The 23,862-nt window shown below is 38.1% G+C and overlaps 1 protein-coding gene across 11 annotated transcripts in view; it reads left to right on the top strand.

The window, feature by feature from the left end:
* Lrrc7 (leucine rich repeat containing 7) overlaps positions 1–23,862 on the top strand; it is a 479,632-nt gene that overhangs the window by 311,286 nt on the left and 144,484 nt on the right. For all 11 annotated transcript variants that reach the window (XM_028890385.2, XM_028890382.2, XM_028890380.1 and 8 more), the window contains one exon: positions 8,070–8,133. In XM_028890385.2, the coding sequence (XP_028746218.1) occupies positions 8,070–8,133 (64 nt within the window). The remainder of the gene's footprint in view (positions 1–8,069; positions 8,134–23,862) is intronic.

Genomic DNA, 23,862 nt, shown 5'->3' with positions numbered 1-23,862 from the left:
TGACCTTATTCAAGATGATATTTTTCTAGCACCATCTATTTACCTGTGAATTTGATGATTTCACTTTTTAACAGCTGAGTAATATTCCATTGTATAAACTTGCCACATTTTTATTATTCATTCTTCTGCTGATTGACATCTAGACTGTTTCCAATTTCTGACTATTACAAATAGAACAGTGATGAACATAATTGAGCAAGAAGTGCCCAAGAGTGGTATAAATGGATCTTGTGGTAGATCTATTCTCAGCTTCCTGAGGAACTACCACACTAATTTCCAGAGTGACTGTACAAGTTTGTACTCCCACAAACAATGGATGAGTGTTTTTTCTCCACATCCTCACAAGAATGAGCTGTTATTTATTTTTTTCCTCTTAGCCATTTTTACTGGTGTAAGATGAAATTCAAAGTAGTTTTGTTTTGTATTTCCCTGATGATTAAGGATATTGAATATTTTGTTAAGTGCAGACCCTTATCTTATGGAATATTTGTTTATACTATGTGAAGATTTGTCACTGTGATTGGTTTAATAAAGAGATGAATAGCTAATAGCTAGGCAGAAGAATATAGGCAGAGGCAGAATTTCTAGGGACAGAGAGAACTCTGGGAAGAAGAGAGGTGGAGAGACACTGAAGAGGTCAGACATACAATATACAGAATAGAAGTAACTAAGCCATGTGGCAGAAGTTAAGTCACTAAAGGGTTAAGTTATAATAACTTTTGAAATAAGCCTAAGTTAATGGCCAGTCTTTCATAATTAATGTCTCCCTGTCATTATTTGAGGGCTGACAGTCCCAAAAAGAAAGTACTTTCGCATTTGGTGCCCAGTGTCCAACACATAAATCCACTAGAGTGCCTGAAAAAGCAAAAAGAAGGAGAAGGAGGAGGAGGAAGGAGAGGAAGAAGAAGAAGAAGAAGAAGAAGAAGAAGAAGAAGAAGAAGAAGAAGAAGAAGAAGAAGAAGAAGTTCCAAACACGCAGTCAGATGTGGCTATCTTGGGTACTGCTCATGATGTACAGAGACATGGCTCCTTTAGAAGGTTCTGTTGTGCAGCATAGCACTGGAGCAGCTGGTGTGCTAGGTAAAAATGCCTGCTGCATCTCAGACTCAGCAACTTTCCAGAGCTGAGGCTATAAACATGGATGCTGCCCATACTGCCAGCATGAGGCTAGGCTCTCAGGAAACCAAGCAGGGCAAAGCCAGAACCCAGAGCTGTGAGGCTGTAGCCTAGCCATTTAAGGTTTGACTCCAATGGCCAGAGAAGGCTGTAGATACTCAAAAAATCAGGTATAGACCAAAGAACCCTCTAAACAGGCACAATATGTTTTCAAATGTGCTTTGGTGCTAAAGAAAGGAAAGAAAATGGGTATAGACAGTCATTAAAAAACATTTAAAAATAATAAAGTCTTTCAAGAGAGAGTAAACTAATATAAAAAGAATAAGTCACATAAGATGGGAAATGCACAGTCACAGTGTGTCTGGATCCTGTACAGTGTTTGTTGACTTTAAATTTTTAAAATTTTAATTAACAAAAAACAATAGCTGCAAAGTGACATTGGATTATGGAAACTGCTAGATTAAACCAACTTATATATTTTAAGAATGTTTTACATTCAGAATGGAAGTCAGAAAATATGTTGCATAAGGGGGAGTGTGAGACTGGAGGAGACATGATAAATCTTTTTGGCTATAGAGTCCTCATGACTTATAATCACATGCCTCCCTTTCATATGGCATGGATAGAGGTTTGGTTATACAGTCCAAACAGACTTGTAAAGTGAGTAAATGACTTATGCCTGTTCAAACATAGAACAAAAAAAATCATCTTTACCTGACTCATGCACACCACACATTCCATACTTGTGATAATGCAGATATACATGTTACCTTTGAAAGTTTCTGTGTTCTCAGGGGGGGAGGACCAGATACCAATAAAAACAAGTAGCCCAGGTGATCCAGCCTCTCAGAATGCCTCTGTTGAAGTTTCCTCAAAATTCTACATTCAGAACAACTTCAAAGTTGCTAGTTAAGAGTGTCCAGTCTCACACACTACTCCAGCCAGGACTTCAGATAAGCTGTACACTTTCCTATCACACAAAGGCTAAACAAAAAATAATATAGATAGCTCTCACAGAACCTGACCATTATCCCAATTTTCTCAGGGTCCCTAAAGATGCCATTGTCCCCAAGCAACAGGAAGCAGTCTAGAGAACATGATGTCCACATTCCCAAGAAGTGGGATGGGTGGGTTTTTGATCATTTGGTAGATTATGGATGTTTGTCATTGTTTAGGAGGGTTGATTATAAATTGCTACTGGTCATGGTAAGGGAAAAAACTAAGCAAGGGAAGTAGGATTCTAAGAAGAAAAAGGGGAATATGATCATGAAATAATAAAATGGTAGATTATTGAATCTACTTTAAGCTAAAAAAGCAACTACTAGTCCTAAATATTTTACATTGATATGGATTTTTGTATATTAATACAAATTTAGGGTTATTTTTGTTATACTGTATATATTTTTCTACTCTTATTTAAGTTATTGTACCCATGCAGTTCATTTAACAAGGCAATATAAATTTCTGGTCCTTGAAAGTTATTATTATACACTATTTATGACAATTAAGAAATACAGATTAGTAGTTAGTTATCTATAACAATCAAACTTGTACTCATGTAGGTAATGTTTTCAAGGTCAAACAGATATATTTTAGATAGATATGTGGTCTTCAAACACTTCAGAGACCTACAGAATATGGCCTTTAAGATGTTTTAATAACATAGGGCTTTTCATAACAGTGAGATATGTCTGCTCTTGGCAGTATCAACCTACTTCAGAGAAGATGATGGTCACTAGAAAACTTACATATTAAATTTGCTTTAATTTATGGCAAATTTAGCCACTGTATAAGAAATTGCTTTTGCCTCTACTACTGAGAGTGTACTGTCCAAATTGGACAAGCAGAACACAAAAAAAGGTGACTGCTGAACTTTGCCAAGACAAGGTAGGAAGGTCCTTCAAAATTCCTGCTTCACAGAAAAGTCTGTTAGATATTCTAGACCTGTAGGCTAAAGATAGATGCCACAATGTTGCAGAAGAACCTTGGTTGACTGTCCAGGCAGCCAGCTGTTTCAGTAATTTCTAAAGTTTCAGAAGTTGCTTGCTCTGCACTTCCTATTTACTCAGGTAATATTTTATCCTTCTTGGGTGTCTGATGGGGATTGAAGACTAGATGATTATATCATTTTCTTTGTTACCAAATTCATAAAAGAAACTTAAATAAGAGATATAAAGTTTATAAGGTTGAGAAACATAAAAGCTCAAGTTGTTTATCTAAAAAGATGCTTTAAGATCTAAAAAGATATTTTTCGATTGGTAATACAAGTTATAATAGAAAATGGTTTAGGTATAAAACTTTGAACCCACTAATATAAGATAGATAATACAGTTCTTTCTCCAAATTTGCCAAATACATGTGGACTGGACATTGTGAATGTAATTCTTGCCTGATAATTGTCCTTACTATATATAGTCTTACTGTGTTAGAGTTAAAACCTTTCCTTTTTATTTAAACAATACCCAATAATTGTTCTTATTGTATATAGCTTTATTGTTTTAGAGTTAAAACATTTCCTTTTTATGTAGACAAAAAGGGGAAATGTGGAATATTTGTTTACACTGTGTAATGTGTGAAGATGAATATTTGTTTACACTATGATTGATTTATAATAGGTGGAATTTCCAGGGAGAGGGAATTCTGGGAAGAAAAGAGTTGGGGAGATGCTAAAGAGGTCAGACGTACAGTACAGAGTAGAGGTAACCGAGTCACATGGCAAAATGTAGATTAATAAAGCAGGTGAATTTAAGTTATAGAAGCTAGTGAGATAAACCTAAGCTATTGGTCAAGCTTCTATAATTACTCCATGTCATTATTTGCAGGCTGGTTGTCTTGATGAGAAAGTCCTTTTTCGCGTTTAGATTAATTCACAAATTTTTATTATATTTCAAATAGAAAATAATATAAACATTTTCACTATTTCTGAACTGTATTCAATAATTTTTCACAATTTCCATTTAAATTCCAACTTTATTTCAATTTAACAATGAACTATATGTGTTTTTCTATACCTGGACAAATATAAATAAATATAAATTATAAAATCAAAGCAAATGAGAACAAAGGTTTATAAAAAGAATAAGACAAAAGTTGGTATCTTTTCTGTTCCACACTGAAGAGTTCACATAGAATCATAATTGAAAGTTTAATGTTTTCAGTCATATACATAGCTGTTTATGTGTGAATATAACATATGTATTCTATATTATTGGTTATGTTGTATAATTTTACTTAGTTGTATATTCTGACCCTTTACAATACATATTAGTACTTAACTGAATGAAGCAACAGCCATTTTTAAAGGTGTGGAGTATAAAAATAATATTGAATGATGTCTTTTACAAAACAAATAAGAAATGTAGTTATCTTAAAGATATCACATTGGAAAGATAATTTCAGAACTAGAATAATATAATGACAGAATAAAACCATTAATAGTAATGAAAACAGTATCATAAAAGCAAAGTGAGAGAAAATAAAACTGAAGAGATGTATTTCAGTAAAATAACTTGAGCTTTTTAAAATAGTTTAGAAAGCCCAAGAGAAGGCTCCCATCTGCCCAAACAGCAAACTATAAAGTTGTCAGAGGGACTGTGAGAGACTTGATAGATGTGTAGTGAGGAGTGCTTGGAGTAAGTCTGAACTAAACACTTTAAGGTGATAGCTCACAACTAGAATTAGACAAGACTAACAGTCAGCACAGAGGCTTCTATTCTTCCCACAAAAGAAGTTGAACTTAAACTACACTAGTAGAAGGAGAATTAATAGTTCTCTCTATACAGACCATGTAGACAGAAGCCTGAAGACTTCATACAGATAATGTTTCAGGCTCTGCAGTTCTCAAGGTGTCTGCTCAGGCTGCTCAGTTCCACAGATATCCTGACACCTTAGTAGAAAGACATGGTTACATTCCAATAAATCTTTATAAGTACAAGGGCCCTGAATCTGGACTTGATTCTGTTTTGGAAAATAAACTGAGGAATTTTAGAAGGCCCGAAAAGGATAATTAGTATATGTCGGGGCTGAAGTTGTCACACAAGGGTGATTAAAGAGAGAACAGTTTGGACTAGAAAGGAGACAAAACCTGTAACTAATATATATTCTTGAGTGCCCTTGCAGACAAGATACTATTTATTTCTTCATTTAATAAAATGAATTTGATCTTGGGCTTTCCTTACAGTGCTTGGCAACAAGTATGTCATTTTATATTCTCTTCTCTTTGAACATCAGTTAAAGCAAGGGTTCATAGGTTGCCAAAAAATATGATGGGACTCTGGTCTTCAGAGAACTTTCATTCTCAATAAAAAGGACTTGTTACCTAGAACTATGCAGCCATATCACAGGCAAGGGACTGCTACCTCTGTGGTCATCTTATGTACCCTACCACATTGACCATGTGACCCCCCACTGCAAGTCACAAGGTTCTTTACTGCTGGTAAAACCTGTGATCTCAAATTAAAATGAGAAAGACTCCTCCATGTCTCAATGTTCTGAGTCAGAAAAAAATCTAATTATCTCTCTATTGGACTCAGGTACCTCATCCCCTTTCCAGAAGCATCAATTCAGTGCTGGAGATGTAGTGAGACAAGAAACACATTACTTGAAATTTCAAATTCCAAGAGTCTTGGAAAACAAGGAGAATGGCACAAGTTAAAAATGACATCTTCACATAGTATAGATAAGAAATGTATCATTTTATTTCTTAAACATTAATCTCCATTCAAGACCTTCTATTCCAGGTATACATGCATGCACATGTCACACACACACACACACACACACACACACACACACACACACACACACATTTTTCCATAACACAAATGTATCATGTCAAACTCAATATAATATTTAAGGTGAATTTTTTCAACCTATCCCATCCTTAGAATTGTTCCATCACTGTTCCCACATTGTTACCCAATCAAAGAACCATCTTTTATCTCCTCCTCATACATCTAGTGATTCATAAGGCCATATTTCTCCCCAGAGCATGTCATCGGTGTCATCATGGTATCCAGTTCACCAGGTCCTTTTCTGGCCCCAGTCATGGATCCCATGACACTCAGTTGTGTGGCTTCACTGCTGTTACTGCCTTTTCTTGCTTTCTACAATGTCTCATGATTCCAGAGTTAGCATCTGAAATAAAAACCCAGTATCTCCTTCCTACAAAAATATTAAAAGCTTATGTTGCCTTTAGAATAAAACTCAGACTTAATGGTTAGATTTTGTGACCGTATTTCTTATTTTTTATGAACTATCTTTTTGACATTTCATTCCTGGCTATGTCCCCCAACCTTCAAACAGCCTGATCAGCTACTCCAAACAAAACCTCAGTTAAGCCTTATTTTTCTAATTGCATCCTCAAGGCTGAAGGAGTGCCACTCTGCATATCTAGAAACATACAAATGCATTTTCTATGGAATTTTTCTAGTGTGTCAGAGCTGTTCCCTCAAGATTGTGGGCTGTTTGTAATGTGAGCGGTCCCTTACATCTTGATGACTTGGGAGATAATAGAGGATCAAAGTACTTACGTAGCTAAAGTTATCTTGTTCCTGCCCAGCTCCTGAGGCCTTCAGACCCAAGCAAACACACGGAGACATATTATTTATAAACTGTATAGCCTAATGGCTCAGGCTTCTTGCTAGCTGTTCTTGTATCTTAAATTAACCCATTTCTATAAATCTATACCTTGCCACGTGGCTCGTGGCTTACCGGTACTTTACATCCTGCTCCCCATGGTGGCGGCTAGCAGCATCTCTCTGCCTCAGTCTTCCACTTCCCAGAATTCTCCTCTCTCCTTGTCCCACCTACACTATCCTTCCTGCCTGGCTACTGGCCAATCAGCATTTTATTTATCAATCATTCATAGCAACATACTTAAGTTCTTGAGGAATCTCATCTTGGTAAAGTAGAACTTCATCACCTTATTGAACATAAAATCCCTGTGAGAAGTCTCTTTCTTGTCCACTGCCTCTGCTAAGTTTCACTGTAGCACTTTTAACCTACATATTACTGTATTAATTGTTTTGCTTGTAATCCTTCTCTGACTGAATATAAAGTCTTTTGGTAAAGGAATTGTCAGCTTTGTTCATTAGTGTACCCCAAAATGGTACATAATAATATCCCAATAATTGTGGCTATAAAAGGCATACACTATTTGAGTCTAGATTATAGTATATTTTCACTTAATAGTCATAAAAAATTTAATAGTTCCTATATCCACTTTGAGATGTCTAAGATTTTTGTTTCTAAAATTTCAATAGCCTCTGTGTAGATGGGATTTAAGGAAAGTATACTAAGTGGGAGAGGATAAAAATCTTTTCAAAAAATCATTTTCTTGTGTTATGTTGTATGCTTATTTGGTAATGATTTGAGAAGTGTTTGCTATACTAGGAGTGTTCCAGAATGCCTATGAAGCAAATTCTTTGTCAAGGGTCTTACAATAGTTCAGCACTATTGCAGCCCCAACTCAGTCTATTTAGGGATCGGTGAAGATAGTCTATCTGTCACAGAAGCTCCTGAAATGAAGAGAAAGGACAAAGCTGATGATGCACTCAGGCAAAGGCAGAAGTAGGATTCCCTTTGCTAGGATTGACTTTAGCCACTTGTGATTAATAAATCACTGCAGTGATTCTTAAAAAATGGTAGTGGATCTACCCTAAGCCTCCTGATACAGGTATTTAATGAGATTCCAAGTGTGTGAAACAGCTGGCCCTGGACCCCCATCACACTCTGCATTGGAGACCCAGTGCTGTGGACCATGGTCTTCTATAACTGTATCCAGGTGGCCAGTCACATGCTTCTCTATGCATCTGTGGTTCAACTCTTGCTGAGGAATATCGTGATATTTCCTGTGTGATATAGTCAGGAAAATCTGTCATTGTGGATAGACTATCATTAAAGCAACATGTCAAGTGCTACCTCATAATGGTACTTTTCTCCATCTGTTACAGATCAATGCACAAACTGTCCCAGCTGGAAAGACTTGACCTAGGCAATAATGAATTCAGTGAGCTGGTAAGAAAACATGTTTCCTAAGCTTGTCAAATAGGCTCCAGGAGAGTCTTTCTGTTGTGTTTTCCCAACCCCAAGCATTAAAGCATTGAGTGCATATGTATGTTTGCTAAACATTAAAATAATGAAAGCTAGGTGTTATATTGATTGTTTGACTATGTAATTAACCATGGAAAACTGTATTTTACATATCACAAAAAAAAAATTCAGAATTAGAGGAGGTGTGTGTTGACAATTTAAGTACCAACTGTGTGGAAGATAAAAACAAGTATATTACAAGCTTCATGTCAGCTAATTCTCATCTGACATGTGGTCATCTTCACTTTATGTAAATGAAACAAGTGGTAACTGATACGTAACTGTTATGCGGCTGCACAAAGGTTAAAAGGGTTTGTTTAGAGCTCACACCTTGAAGATTACTATGATGGTTGAGAAAGTTAGCCCGAGTCAGTACCCTCCCAACAGTAATGAGAGTACCTTTCCCATGAAGAAATGTTGATGCCTCACTGCCTACAAGATTGGCAGTGTTCTGACAGCCATTTTCCAGCTTTTTTTCTTTAAAGTGTGCCCAAAGACCAGAATCACAAAATCCTTTGTAAAAAAAAAAAAAAAAAAAAAAAAAAAAAAAAAAAAAAAAAAAAAACAGCATACTGTAGAAGTAACCATCTTATTAAATAAGAAACACAGAGCCGATGCAAAGATGAAAGCCCAAGAGGTCAGAGCTAAGGGCCTTACCCTTCACTGCTGCAGCTATCCTCTTCAGCCAAGAGACCTACTTCCTGTGTGTTTGTCTTTATAAAGACTTTCTGTTCTGCCTTCTCATTGGTTGTAAACCCAACCACATGACCTCCTCGTCACTGCCTGTCTGTACAGACCTCCAGGTCTTCTATGGTTGGTATTGAGATTAAAGGCGTGTGTCTCCATGCTGGCTGTATCCTTGAACACACAGAGATCTGCCTAGCTCTGCCTCCCAAGAGCTGGGATTAAAGATGTGCACCACCACCGCCCAGCTTCTGCTATGGCTTGCTATTAGCTCTGACCCCCAGGCAACTTTATTTATTAACATACAAATAAAATCACATTTCAGTACAAATAAAATATCACTATATGTATGCAGAAGTTTCCCTTTAGACATTGTCAAGTATCCAAAACCCAATGTATCTATAGTTAAATAAAGGTCTCTGAGTAATCAATCAGCTTTTCCAACCCTTCGTTTGTTGACAGATTTGTGGAAAGTCACTCTCTGAGCCCTGTTTTCCTGATCCATAGAATGGGGTTACAGTGATTGCTGCCTCAAAGGGCTTCTGTGAGAATTAAATTAAATAATGCATATATAAGACCTGGCAAATGTGCTCTCAGTCAGTACCCCTGTGCAAGGGTGACAAAGTTTTCATTCATGCTATAAGATAATGCATGAAAAATATTCATTGTTTTATTTTAACCATATCCAACAAGTTATTATGCTAACCTTTTGGGCTGTCTCTGAATGGCAGAAACAGGTTTTTATTTGCCTGTGATCAAAAGCTTCAATCTGTCCTTAAATAAAAATTCCCTCCCTAAAATGTCTTCCCTTTCACTGCTATCTCCATCCTGAAGGTGGAACTGGAATATGAACCAAGGTAGTAACTTGTCTTTGTGATCTGGATAGAAAGGACTTCTGGTCTGCACATGTTGTGTGCTGGCTGCACATGTTGCTGCTGGGTTCTTGGTCTACAGACACTGAGCCATATGCTACAGCACATGCCTCAGAAGCCAAGCACTGTCCTTCTCCCTCTTACATGTACTGCCATACTCAGCTCTCCTTCCATGCTCCCTCCAGAACCATCCCAGTCTCCATTTCTGTTCTTGCCAACCCTTCGTTTGTAGTGACTCCATACTCAGCCAGACTGCTCTGAGAATCCTCTGGGTATGCAAACTGAGAAAAGCCTAGGAAAGGCAGATATCACAGCTTCCATCTGTCACACTATGCTACCCAGTTTATTATGCTTGAGCACAAAGTGAGAGAACTGGCCCGGTGTAATGTACACTGGCATGCATTTTTCCTCTATTTTTTAAAGATATTTTTCTATGTGTGTATGTGCATGCACCTAAGTGTAGTGCCAGAAGAGGCCATCAGATCTTCTGGAGCTATAGCTACAGTTGTGAGACATTTGACATGGGTGCTGAGAACTGAACTTGGATCCTCCGTAAGAGCAGTAAACATCCTTAACCAATGACCTAGCTCTCCAGTCCTGTATCCTGGCATTAAGGAAGACATGTGTGGTAGAAACAGGGATTGGTGAGGGTGGTAAATAATGAATAGTTGTGAAGCTAGGAGTATATACAGATGGGCTTGAAGTTAGTTGCTAGGGCTCTAGGGAGGAGGGTACTGCTTGCCCTTAGCACATATGTTGTCTTGATGTCATGGGAGAAAGAACATAAACAACAATTGAGGTCTTCACCTCACTTTGTAACTGCATCTTCCTCACCATTAAAATAAGAGCATTACTCCCATCCATTTTATAGGGTTTGGGCAAGTTTTCATATACGAAAATCTGCAATAAGCATTCCATATATGAGTTTAAAATTTTCAGTCACCAAGGACTTTGCAAGCTTTTCACATGGATATATATTAATCAATACTTTCTTTAAAGATCTAGATCAACAAAGATGACTAGTTAGGGTTTCTATTGCCATGGAGATACCATGACCATGGCAACTCTTATAAAGGAAACATTTAATTGGGGCTTACAGTTCAGAGGTTTAGTCCATTATCCTCATGGCAGGACACATGGCAAAGCACAGGCAGACATGGTGGTAGCTGAGAGTTCTTTATCTGGATCCCCAGGGAGCAGGCAGAGAGTTAGACACTGGGCCTACTTGAGCATTTGAAACTCCAAAACACACCCTTGTGACACACTTCCTCCAACAAGGCTATACCTCCTAATAGTGTCACTCCCTATGAAAATGTAGGGCTCATTTTTATTCAAACCACCACACTAGGATATGTTTATTTTTATGAAATTATATTTATTGAAAGGTGATTTATGATTACTACAATGTAAGCTTCATGATGCATAATAAATCATACTCTAGATCAGTGGTTCTCAACCTGTGGGTCACCACAGAGATTATTGGAAAACACAAATATTTACATTGTGAATCATAACAGTAGCAAAATTATAGTTAGGAAGTAGCACCAAAAATAATTTTGTAGTTGGGGGTCACCACAACATGAGGAACTGTATTAAAGGGTTCCAGCATTAGAAAGATTGAGAAGCACTGCTCTAGATGAATAGTTTTATTTTTTGATAAGTCAGTGTTCCACACTGTCATCACATTTCTTAGAAAGAAATGTTAACACTTGCTCAACAGAGTTGTTGGCTCCACAGTTCAATATTCGACTGACGTCAATACCTCATTATTATTCTAAGTTATGTGGTTTTTGTTTTAAAAGTTCTTGCACATGTTTAGTTTCTTGTTACGTGCATCATCTTTCTGTTTTATTTACAAATGTCTCCAACAATTATAACAGTCTCCAACTTCTGGCTGTAGGATTTTAACTTGTACATAACTAATAAACCTGTTTATTGAAATATGAACAGTTTTCTACTAATTCTTCAGGAATTTCTCTGTAACCATTCAAACAGTCTATGAATAAATTGGTTTTTTGCTCCTCAATTTTTAATCATTTAAATTTATGCCTCTAAATTTAATTAGATAATTTTCCCTCAAATATGTTAGTGCTGGAGGTTTGAGGAAAGAATTTCCAATGTAAAAATCACCATATAATCTATTCATTTCAATACCATTCCAGGTTTTTTTAAACTTGTGCTCATAGCTCTAATTATATACATTACTCTTTCTACTTTGTGGGTTATTTTTATTCATCAATTTAGGGTAATTTCCAGCCCTTATTTCTTTAAAATTATCCTCTAATCTACTTATATTCTCTCTTGCTGGAATTTGTTAAATGTGAATGTAAGCAAGAAATTGTGCATGCTTAAGAAATGCAAGCTACTTAGTTAATTATTTTATGCATTTCATGAAAAGTACCCTGACAAGGAATGATTTTTAAATATATATTTCATTTCCTTAAAAACATGCTTCCTTGCTCCCTGCTTAGAAATATCCAACATACATTCTCCAACAGTTAGATCTTTCTGGAAGAATCAATATGGGAATACTTGCAACTCTTTAAAATTATGTGTGATGTGCCACTTGCTAACAGAAACCTGCTAAAAAGACACTAATATTCTGGATTAAATGTAATTATAAAAACAACTAATTGAAAGCAGCAACAATGTGTCAAGAGCAAGAGAAACATATTATCTATGTAGGAAAGACCAAGACTTAATGTTTTGCAAACAATGCAAAGGTGGATTGAATTTATCATCTTAGTGAATTCATCCAAAATTAACAATATTTGCCGGGCGGTGGTGGCACACGCCTTTAATCCCAGCACTCGGGAGGCAGAGCCAGGCAGATCTCTGTGAGTTCGAGGCCAGCCTGGACTACCAAGTGAGTTCTAGGAAAGGCGCAAAGCTACACAGAGAAACCCTGTCTCAAAAAACCAAAAAATAAAAAATAAAAATAAATTAACAATATTTGACTAGTGTTTCAAAGAATATCAGAAAATATTTTTAAAACAGTTCATAAAATAATTCACTCATGGATATACTAAAGAATTAACATTGTGTGAAACTTCTTTATAGAAAAATGTAAAGAAAATATTCTATAAACTACCATGCAAATTCCTAGTGAGGCTGAAAGTTCAAGTAAGAAAGAGTTTTCATCTAGACATTCAAATAAACTTTGCTTCTGTTTGGTTTCTCTCTTGAATTTATAAAATTTTAAAATGAGCATTTTAAAAATAAATGAAAATTCTTAGGTTGGGGATACCTGGTCCATATAACTGGAAAGAACAATGGTTTGCAGACTATGTGCTCAGGTAGAGTATACAATGAATATATTCTCACAGAAATTTGAAGTTATTCAGTACTTTTCTTAATGTATTTACATTTAATTGAAATTGGCTGTACTATTAAGCTAATTTTATTAAAAGCATGACAGTAAATACATCCACTTCCCTAATTTTCCCAAGGTTTGCTCATTTTTAATTACATAAGATACATGCTCACCCGAGGCAAGGAGCTTTCACGTACCTATTCAGTTCCTCCATATGTAATTACAACATGTTTCCTACATCTAATCAAATTTTGCCAATTGTTCTTTTAGTAAAGATTACTTTAAAAGAACAAAATAAAAATGAATCATTATATAACAAGCCATTCTACCTTACGGCAAAGTATTTGAAACTTGAAGCATCCTGATTAGTAATGCCTCCATTTCCCTGCATGTGTAGAACTACTAAGACTTTGAATCGCGTACACATCAGAGATATTGCCAGAAGTTATTAACCTAACAAGAAAACTTGAGAACTGAAACTCACTTTGACTTATTGCAAGCACATCATTGTCTGTCTCAATCAGGAGTGCCAGGGGCGCAAACTGTATCAATTATTTCACAGAAAAATTTAGAATAAAGAGTTGCTAATTGTGCCATGGAGAAGCGAAAGCAGAGGAGAGGACACAGAAGTGACAGCCCCAGGGAGCGGCTAATACCAAACAGAACAGAACAGGTGAGGAACAGTGAGAGCCTGGAGCTGAGAATGTTGGGAGCAATGCCTACCTGCTGGTGCCGTGACTCTGAGGGGCATCGTGACTTTTGCACTTGTCTTACTGGTGTTCACTGTCACCATGGCATGAAGAAATGTTGCTGATGAAACAATAATGAGAAGGAAATTTGAAAGTCCCTTTTTTTCCAGCTTCTCATTCTCTCCAAGATGCCCTATATAATTTATGTGGTAGTCAACACAGACCCACCTGTCAAAAAGAAATGTGGTAAACTCAGGATTTCCAAAGTAGATATAAAAGAGTGAGCTCCTATTGGGAAACCAATAGCTTAATAAGCAGATGGTTAGTCCTATCCTGAGAACAATAGAAATCCTTGATGACTAGATTTTGGCAACATTTTCTCCAGAAAATTCTCCCTGGCCTAGCAGATTACCCAGCTCCCTTTTGGCACTTGGAATGAATCTTTTGGTTTTAAAAGCAAACAGTTCAGTCTATTCTAATCATCAGAATTATGCCTTTATTTATGCAGGAAATGTTTGATTCAAGCTAGACAGTAATGGAAGTGAAAGAAACACTTCCATTTATCTGAAAAAGTATTTTATGACAAGATGTCTTTTGAGGAATTAATCCCCATGAGCAATATTAGACAGTTTTCCAAACTGATTATGAAAGAAGCTTCATAATACAAAACTGTGGCCATTCCTGCTGTGCTGGCTAGTTTTGTGTCAACTTTACGTAAGATAGAGTTTTTGGAAGAGGAAACCTCAATTGATAAACTGCCCATTGTGGTGGCATATGAACACTGAACTAAAAAAGCCATCAACTGCTCAGTGCACAGTGGGCTGTTCTGGGGGACCTGGGAAGATAAGAATGATGAGAAGAAAGCAGGCACTGTAAGCCTGAACTGTGAAGTTCCAGGGGGAAGTAAAGATCCTATCAGGGTCATATATCTGATATTTTGAATTAAAACTCTGTGGCCTCTACTGAATGTACCAGGCTCTACTGACTCCCCATGGGAGACCTTACCTTCTTGTAGGAGAGAATGGAGTTAGTGGGGGGGGGGGTCTGTGATTGGTATGTGAAATGAATAAAAAAAATTCTAATAAAAAAAAAAGAAAATGTCCCACTCCCACCCTCACCCACCTGCTCCCTGACCCTCCCTTGGCTCTCGAGGCTCTACCCTTCCTGGTGGGGCTGATTTAAAAAAAAAAAAAAAACCTCTGTGGTGCCTATCTCTGTTTCCTGGAGTACTTTTAACATTTGGCTTTAAAGTAAAGAACTGTGTTTGCTGTTAAAGCCAAAAAAAAAAAAAAAAAAGACGTTGTGTTTCTAGTCAGCTGGAAATGAAGAGTCAGCCATGATTAACAAGAGACCAACACCACCACTGAAATGAATCCTTGGCCTTACTGAGACAATTGATGCTGTTTGTTATCTGGAACTGAGAAATGAGAAATTAGAAGTGGTTAAGTAAAGACCAGCATCACTGAGGATCATAAATCTTGGAGTATTTCCTCAGGGTCTGCACAAATAAGTTTTGGTAGAGGAGTCTGAAGCTGTATCTCATGCTGGCAGCTTAACTTGCTAGTGTAAGAATCACACAGATAGTAATAGTTTTGAAGGTTTCAAGGAGTTATGGAGAGCAGCTAAAGCTTGACACCCTGAAGCAGAGCTGGAGTCCTTGGAGAAAAGCTGGAAGAGATCTTGGGTGAAAGTGCAACCTCAGTTGCAGCAGAAGACTCAGAATTGAAGGAATCATGGAAAGAAGTTGAAGCTTGGCGCCATGTGGCAGGGTAATAGTACCTGAAGAGATCCTGAGAGGCAATTGGTAAAAGTACAGCCAGGCCAGTTGTATCAGGAGACTCAGGTGTTTGGGAATTATCAGTACCATGGGGCTACCACCAAGAACAGCAGCATGTATGGAGTAGAGCTGGCCTGAGTCTACAAAATGTGCTATGTGTACTGTGTCGAGCCCTCTGGAGCCCAGAATCATGAGTCCCAGCAGTCTGATGTTGAGCTTTATACAGCTGGGCTTTGGGTTTGCTTTGATCTGATTTTTGACTGTGCCCTGGTTCTTTATTCTTGAAGTAAGAAAGTACTTAATTTACTTTTATTATATGGGAGCCAGTGGTTATGTAATACTGTTGCTGGAGAATTTCTCTCCAGCTCCCGCTGGAGATGTCACCCCTGGACTGGTGGTCCTGAGTACTATAAGAAAGCCCACTAAGCAAGCTGGGCGGTGGTGGCGCACGCCTGTAATCCCAGCACTTGGGAGGCAGAGGCAGGCGGATCTTTGTGAGTTCGAGGCCAGCCTGGGCTACCAAGTGAGTTCCAGGAAAAGGCACAAAGCTACACAGAGAAACCCTGTCTCGAAAAAAAAAAAAAAAAAACAAAACCCACTAAGCAAGCCTCAAACCAGTAAACAGCATTCCTCCATGGCCTCTGCATCAGCTCCTGCCTCCAGGTTCCTGCTTGAATTTGTGCCCTGACTTGTTTCAATGATGGACTATAAAAATAAACCATTTCTCCCCAAGTTGCATGTGGTCATGGTGCTTTATCACAGGAATAGAAACCTTAAGATACCAACTAACTCCGGAATTTTAAAGAAATCATTGATGAATGATTCAGTTAAAAATATTTTCCAATGAAAATAGTAGCAGATATTCCTTTCATTAGAGGATCTAATGGAGATCACCAGTGTCTCCAATGCAACATCTGTTGAGATAGGATCTCAATTCATAGTTTTCACTATCAAGCATGTAAATAAAGAAACTTGTTTTTGTGCTTTCAAACAGCAATAAAATAAGTCACCTTAACTGGGTTTGCTAAGAAAGGAGCTTTTTCCTGTTGGCATTTCTCATTACTGCAGCACCATGACTGGCCACTTTGAATGGGATCAATCTACCTTTATGATGAGAGGGAATGTTCTTTCAATTTAATAAAGCACAAGTGATTCTGGAAACATTTTCAACCAGGGAAATTAAAGAATTAAAAATTCTTGAAGAAACTGAAGTAAACTGTGTTAAATATGAGTTTAAGTTCACAATCAAGACATTTCAAAGAAAATGGGTGTATTATGTAGTCCTGGAGTGGAGCCAGACATGTTAGGTTATATGTAGAGTTGTGAATTAACCAGAAAATAACCAGTACATTTAAACATCAGGTTTAGACTTACACCTTCTGGACTTACACGCCAAAATGGTAATATCTAAATTTAGTACATAAAATATAGAAAAGTTACTTGACTTCAGACTTCACAATAAATCAAAACTAAAAGACACTGAAAATGCTAAAAAGAAATATAAAGGAAAAGTAACAAGGAGAAGGGCATGTAAGACTCACACAGAAGGTGACATTTTAGTAAAGCCCTGGAGCTGATGAAGGAGAAAGCCATGTGGATATATAGCGGATGGGTGCTCCATGCTAGAAAGTAGTGCATATCTCTAATACAACAGCAAAGCTAAAGGACTCAAGACCAGAAGGACAGAGTAGAGTGGGAAGAGGAGGTGGAAATGAGCTAGTAGTTGGCAAAGGAGAACCACTGGCCCTTTGGAAACTGAGTCAGTAAAGCTTTGCTGGGACTCTCATTAAGTCTTTTTCCTCTTGACATATGGATTGCCTTATGTTACACAACGTTACTGTAATCAACTTGACTACTATATTAAGCATGAACAAAAAGGCTTTCAGGGAGAAAATTTTCAAGATAGAGTCAGGAAAGCTAGTAAGAAAATCACTGCCATATCTAGGCAAAGACAAGAATGCCTGGGGGACCAGAACAGTAGAGAAGGGATCAGTTTCTAAATCAGTTGTGAAGGTATTCCCAGAAGATCCCATGGAGTTTGAACTCTAAATCAAATAACTCTGACCAAGCATCTGCAGAAATTATTGCAGAACATACGGTGACAGTCCACCAAATCTGTGTCAAGTTATCTCCCTAGAGCCTCCTCTCAGGCAGTTCTCCAGGATGCCTGTGGATAGCCCACCACATCATGAGAAGAATTAATGGAAGTTACATTAAAATATCTCACTTTCACTCATCATGCCTAGCATATCACTGTATTGCTTTCCTGTTGCTGAACTGGACACGTAGGGAGGGCACATGCTTTTTGTGATAATAGACACTAGGACTTTTACCTCTCAGCAGAAGTAGTAATCCTCATAGACTTTTGGAGTTCATTAGGGGAATCAAAGAACTCTGGTTTCCCAGAGGGTCCATTTGGTTTACGAAATCACAAGTGCATGATGCTGAAATTTTTAAGGTAATCAAATTTACTTAATTTATTGCTTCCACAAATTCTCCTCAGTTTCTAGCCTCTTGCATTTCCTGTTCATGAGCAGCAGCATTTTCCCCTTCATTTCTTTCAGTTTAGTTTTGATTTTGTCATTTGAGTGGGATTTGGGGAGCAATGGTAGACAAATCCCTCTGGCGCCCTGAGTCAGCTTGCTGTTTATCCATGCAGCACACATTTGCCCTGTGTTTGTTTATGCAGATATTCTGTAAGAACTGGGGTTCCAAAGATTAATTAAACACGGTTTGGCCTGTTAGAAATCCAAGCCTAATAAGAGGCATGCAAATGAGTAAGGCAGCTAACAGAAAGCCAGGCAAGAAAATAAGATAGAAGAGCTGAAAGCTGGCTTCTACTGGGAAAGACATGAAAAATTCAGAGAAAGAAATTCAGAGAAAAGAAAGCCTTGAAAGGAGAAAGGACAAGAGGCAGCCTAGGGAAGGCATGGAAGTGAGGATGTGAGACAGCTGGGATGACTGTGTGATCGTGGGGCCAGATAGCCACGCTTTTGCAGAACAAAGGGAAAAGGGGGAAAGAATTGTAGCCAGGCCAGCAGTGTCCTTAATACCACGAAAGAACCTAACATTCAACCATGCATGGCAGCCTGTCTCAAAGGCCAAGACCCTAATGTTCACTTCTGTACATTAAAAAGTACTCTGATATGAAAGATAACTTACCAATAACTGTTCACTACTAACTCACTATAGGTGTCTCAAGTTGTGATCAGAGTTATAATATCAGTAGGAATAGACAAAAAGCCAGTAATATGTGAAAGTCATAGTTTAAAAAATATCGTGCTTCCAGAACCAAAGTGAAAATGGAAGAAATGAAGGGAAAGAGGTGGATTTCAGAACACGAGGAAATGGGGAAAGTTAGTGTGTGGCTTTGGCTGTAGTATGGATAAAAGTTAAGAGGAACACAGCTGGAGAGGAAAGTGAACTGGAAATAAAACAGTTCTGGAAGCATGGAGTTTGAGCACCTTTGAAGCACAGGGGAGAAGGGAGGAGGAACAGCCAAAAGCTGAAATGCAGATTCAGGACTCTGGAAAAGGCTCCTGAGCTGTGCAGAACGTCTGAGGCTCACCAACAGAGTTGGCCTATGTATAAAAATAGAGGTATGGGAATTATGCAGAATTTATAGGAAAGTGTGTAAATTGACAAATGCACAAATAACGTAACTGATAACTATGCTCCATGATTAACAAAACCTTAAAATCTAGGTTCCACAGTGTCAGGGAGCCCCCCCCCCCCATTCACCACTGTGTCGCACATCAGACTGCCAAACACAGGAAGGGTCACCAGGAAATAGCTCCCCTTTCCTGGTGATTTGCTGCACATCTGGGACACAACTTTGTTGCAGAAGTGAGGTAGTGACTGCGACTTCCTCCTACTCTCTCAAACAGCTACGCTGTTGACTTGATCCTTTCTGTTCTTTAACTCTGAAGAAATCATTTCATCCTCATGGTAACGGCCCCATGTGCCATCTCAGCTGAGATCACCACTGGCTTTGTGGGTAGCTGCTGCTCTTCTCCACCAGAGCACAGAAAACCCAGGTGACACGTTGTCCTTTTGCTTGTTGTGGGGCGATTTTTGTGAATGAAAATAGTCTCTATTAATCAGTTGTTGTTGTTTTGTTTTGTTTTTTAATCCTGTCATGAACCAGACACTGTCTCCATCCTGAGGGACTTACAGAGTATGAAGTATGCCCTAGCTCTCAGGTAAAGTTTGTTTCCTGGAGAGACAGGCATCGGTGTGTTCACAGGGTGAATTATGAGGAAAGCAAATACTGCACATTCTTCAAAGTACAGGACCTTGTAGCCCTTGAAAGATGAGTTGTATTTAAAATGTGTGGAGAAGAGAGAACATGGTGGTCAGGAAATTGACAGAATCAAAGGGTAAGGGTTGAGGAGTACACACAATAAACTCAACAAGAGCCGGAGGTGGGGCAGAAGAATGAGACTAGGTACCTTCCCACAGCATAAGCTCTAATTTCATTTTCATGTAATAAAAGAAAAAGTGTCTTTGGTGTGATTGACGACCAACAAGGGAGCCAAAGAGATAACTTGGCATTTATCCACCACAGTGTCACAAGCAGAAATATAAGACTGATAAAGAAGTAACCTGTCCAAGTGTCTATTCACAATTCCATATGAAAGGAGAAAGCAGACAAAAGTATATGCTACAAGAAGAAGTGTGAGCAACATTTTTCATATGATATCCATAAGAATTTTTAGCAAACTCTTACTAGATTGCTCGTGCTAAATAAAACAAAGCGTTAGAAAAATATAATAACATCCTGCTCACAGATGGAGAAAAGACTAGCTTGCTACAAAAAGATTATAAATTATATATCTATATGTGTGTATGTAATATATAATATACATATATATATATATTTCTTTGTTACTAGAACATAGCAGCAGCCCATATATCTATGATCAACTCATGTGTGCACTCAGCAATTTGTGGGTTGTTTTTAGCAAGTGACTGACTGCTTGTAGAGTCCTATGGACAGCCTGCTAACCTGCTAAGGCAAAGCCCAAGTTAGCAATTGTTCTTACACGATGTTGAAGGGCAGGTATCATTCAGCTCCATTCATCCATCCACCCATTCATTCGTTTAGAAATTGTTGGATGAATGGATAAAGTTTCCTGTCAATATTTTGTTCTCTGTTGTATTGTCCATACTGAGCAGAACACAGTATTTAAAATTTAAGTGTTCAGTAAATGTTTATACTTGGTGTAGTTCAGATGACCACACTGATCCTTCTTGAAAGCCCTAAACAGTATAAGGTAATGTGGAAAGAGAAATAGTGCTGTCCTACCCACTTAAAATTTAGAGAGGAAAACCCATTTTAACTATTGGAATCAGACTTGCAGGGCTCTAGACATCACATGTGTCCAGAAGTTTCTACTGAAATTTGCTCAAGCAAACAAAGACTTCCCTGAAGAAGTGATCTTGAACTGAAGTCTGAAGGATGAGTGGGCTCAGCACAGCAAAGAAAAGAAGTAGTGCTTTATACAGAAGGAGAGGCAGGACACAAGGTTTCTATTACACATGAGGGCAGAAAGCTGGCTAAGGTTAAAGTATGTGAGGATAGCTTTTCCAGAGTTCCAGAATTATAAATATTAGAAAAATTATGTAGCCAAGAACATATATTATGTGAAGTTGATGAAATGCATATTGGCTTAACAAAACTGGCATGTTTGTAACTGGCATAGGTTGAAGTTACAACCCAAAAACTCTTTGCTCATTTGTAATATAAAAGTTTGACTAAACAAAGGAAAAATATTATAACAAAAACAATTGAGCATGTCATTTTGAGTTGTATAACCTTGATCCTTGTAGATTATGCCAATAAAATTATAATTTTACTAACTCATACAGCACCAACTAACCTTCAAATGGGGGTTAACAAAGGGGTCAATGCAGGATCATGAGGGTAGTTTAGGTGCACTGATGTAGAACTGTATAGACATTAATACACCTGGCAAATAGTTCATTCAATTCTTGTTTAAAACCAAGTTTTAAAACATATTGTTAATTGGTGTTGTTCACATGAGAGAATTCATATGGAGAAAGGTAAGACTGAGACCATGAAAGAGCAGCTAAGTGATATGGAAACAATGGTATGCTTAAAATATGCAGAGGTATGTAAAAAATAGCCAGGCAGTGGTGGCGCACGCCTTTAATCCCAGCACTCGGGAGGCAGAGCCAGGCGGATCTCTGTGAGTTCGAGGCCAGCCTGGGCTACCAAGTGAGTTCCAGGAAAGGCGCAAAGCTACACAGAGAAACCCTGTCTCAAAAAACCAAAAAAAAAAAAAAAAAAAAAAAAAAAAAAAAAAAAAATGCACTCTTTGCTTTCAATAGCTGTGATGGAGTGCTTGGGCAGAGAGACTAGTAGTATCCAGTCAATTGATTTAGTGTTTCCTTTAGCACTTATGATTATAGCATTTGCAACAATCTCTGACTCTGGATTATATATCTATTGCCATTCATCTGTCCACCCTGTGCACCCTGAGGCAGAAAAGATAATGCAGGCACATGTTGACTCCTGCTTTCATTCAGTGAGATGCTCACTGATCACAGACTGATGACACAATTCCTCTGAGATTTTCTGTTCCAGTAAATGGGCAAGATGCCTACAGATTGATAGAATAAACAGCCTTCTATGCCTGACTGCTGGCTTGAAGACAACCCCAATTCTAAATTACACAGTGCTCACTGAGGTACCTTGTTTTCTCAGTGCATTATCATGACCTTCAGGGGTCACTGCCAGTATTTTTGCAACAGGTACATGGTTTAAGTGCAGGGATTCAGAGAAGCATGCCTTGCTCCAGAGTTTACAACTACCAGTGTGGAACTCTTCAGGGTGAAGGATGGTTTTGGTTTACCAATAAGAACATAACTGATTTTTTTCATTTGTTGAAATATTTAAATTGAAAATATAGTTCTCTGGTGCAGAAGAAATAAAAGCTTCTGTTTTCGGAGGTTAGCTCTTAGAAATGTGTAGTGATAAAAATGCTTGTAGAGTATATCTAAATATTTTCAGCACTTCAAACATTAAGATGAAGAAGGGCAGTGATTGGGTTTTTTGTTATTGTCGTTTTGTTTAGGTTTTTTAATGGTTTGACATTGTTTGTTTTGGGTTTGTCTTATTTTTAAATCAAGGTCATACTCTGTACCTTTAGCCAAGTAGTGATTAGAGGAGTGAGCTACCACCCCTGGCACCAGAAAAATAAAAGAAAGAGGAAATCTGTACAGCAAGAGAAATGTCTTGGCTAATTGTCTTGAAATGTGTCTGCTAAGGCGCGTGAGACCCTAATCTCAAGTTTCAGATGCTTAGAGTCAGCCTGCTTGGACAGTCACCACTTCAGGGAGCAGTACGGGGGGGGGGGGGTGGAGGGAGAATAAGGAGATGTCATCTTCAGAGTGAGAGGCAATTTCCTGGAGGACAATGGTTGAATAGCAAGCATCCAATCCCCACTTGAGGCATTTGTCAGGAATATAAAGGAAAATCAATATCCAAATTGTAACTTTCTCCAACAAATCTTGGTATGGTTGCAGAAGAGGCAGAAAGTCCTGTTCAACTCATGCTAAGCTCAGAAGACTATGCCAAGAGTTTGCTAAGTGATATGCTGAGAAACTGTTCATAACGTGTCTACACTTGGGAAGGAAGGAGAGAGGCCAATGGAGAATAAGAACAGTTGGTGATAAGATGCACTGGTAACTGCTATATGGGTCTTCTGGGATGCTGGGCTAAATTAAACAACCATGTAAGGAGGGGTGGTCAACAAATGGTATCTTCACAACTGAGACTGCAGGAGTGATAATGATCACTGTGATGGCAATCAGTGTGTTATCCAAGAGAGTGACTGAAAAGGAATTGAAGACACTACCAATTATGAGCATTCGTTGCTTTTCTGTTCAATTCACATGTGCTTTTAAGAGCATTTCCACAAATAAGTTGCTTTGCGGGGAGTGGGAAACAAAGGTGACAAGGGAGTTCAGATCTGGGCTCCTGCACCTCGGTGTTACATGCTCCTTGCTGTGGGTGGGATATCAACAGCAGAAAGGATGTCTGTGCCAGCCAGGGACCAGCAAATAGGCTCAAGATGACCAGATGCCAGTAGTAAACATAAAAGCTGCAGGAAGTGGGACTCTTCCAGCCTACAGGGCACAGGGAGGGGACAAGGAGTAAGCACAGGTCAGATGTGACATGTTCTATATAATCTAAGGTTTGTAATCTTTGGGTAATGGAAGACTTTACAAACAGAGTGAGAACATTGACATAGCTCCCAAATGCATAAACATATAACCTGGAAGAAGTAAATG

This window comes from Peromyscus leucopus, chromosome 6 (genome assembly GCF_004664715.2).
Source record: "Peromyscus leucopus breed LL Stock chromosome 6, UCI_PerLeu_2.1, whole genome shotgun sequence".
Taxonomy (NCBI): Eukaryota; Metazoa; Chordata; class Mammalia; order Rodentia; family Cricetidae; genus Peromyscus; species Peromyscus leucopus.
This window is presented reverse-complemented; position numbering and strand designations above follow the sequence as displayed.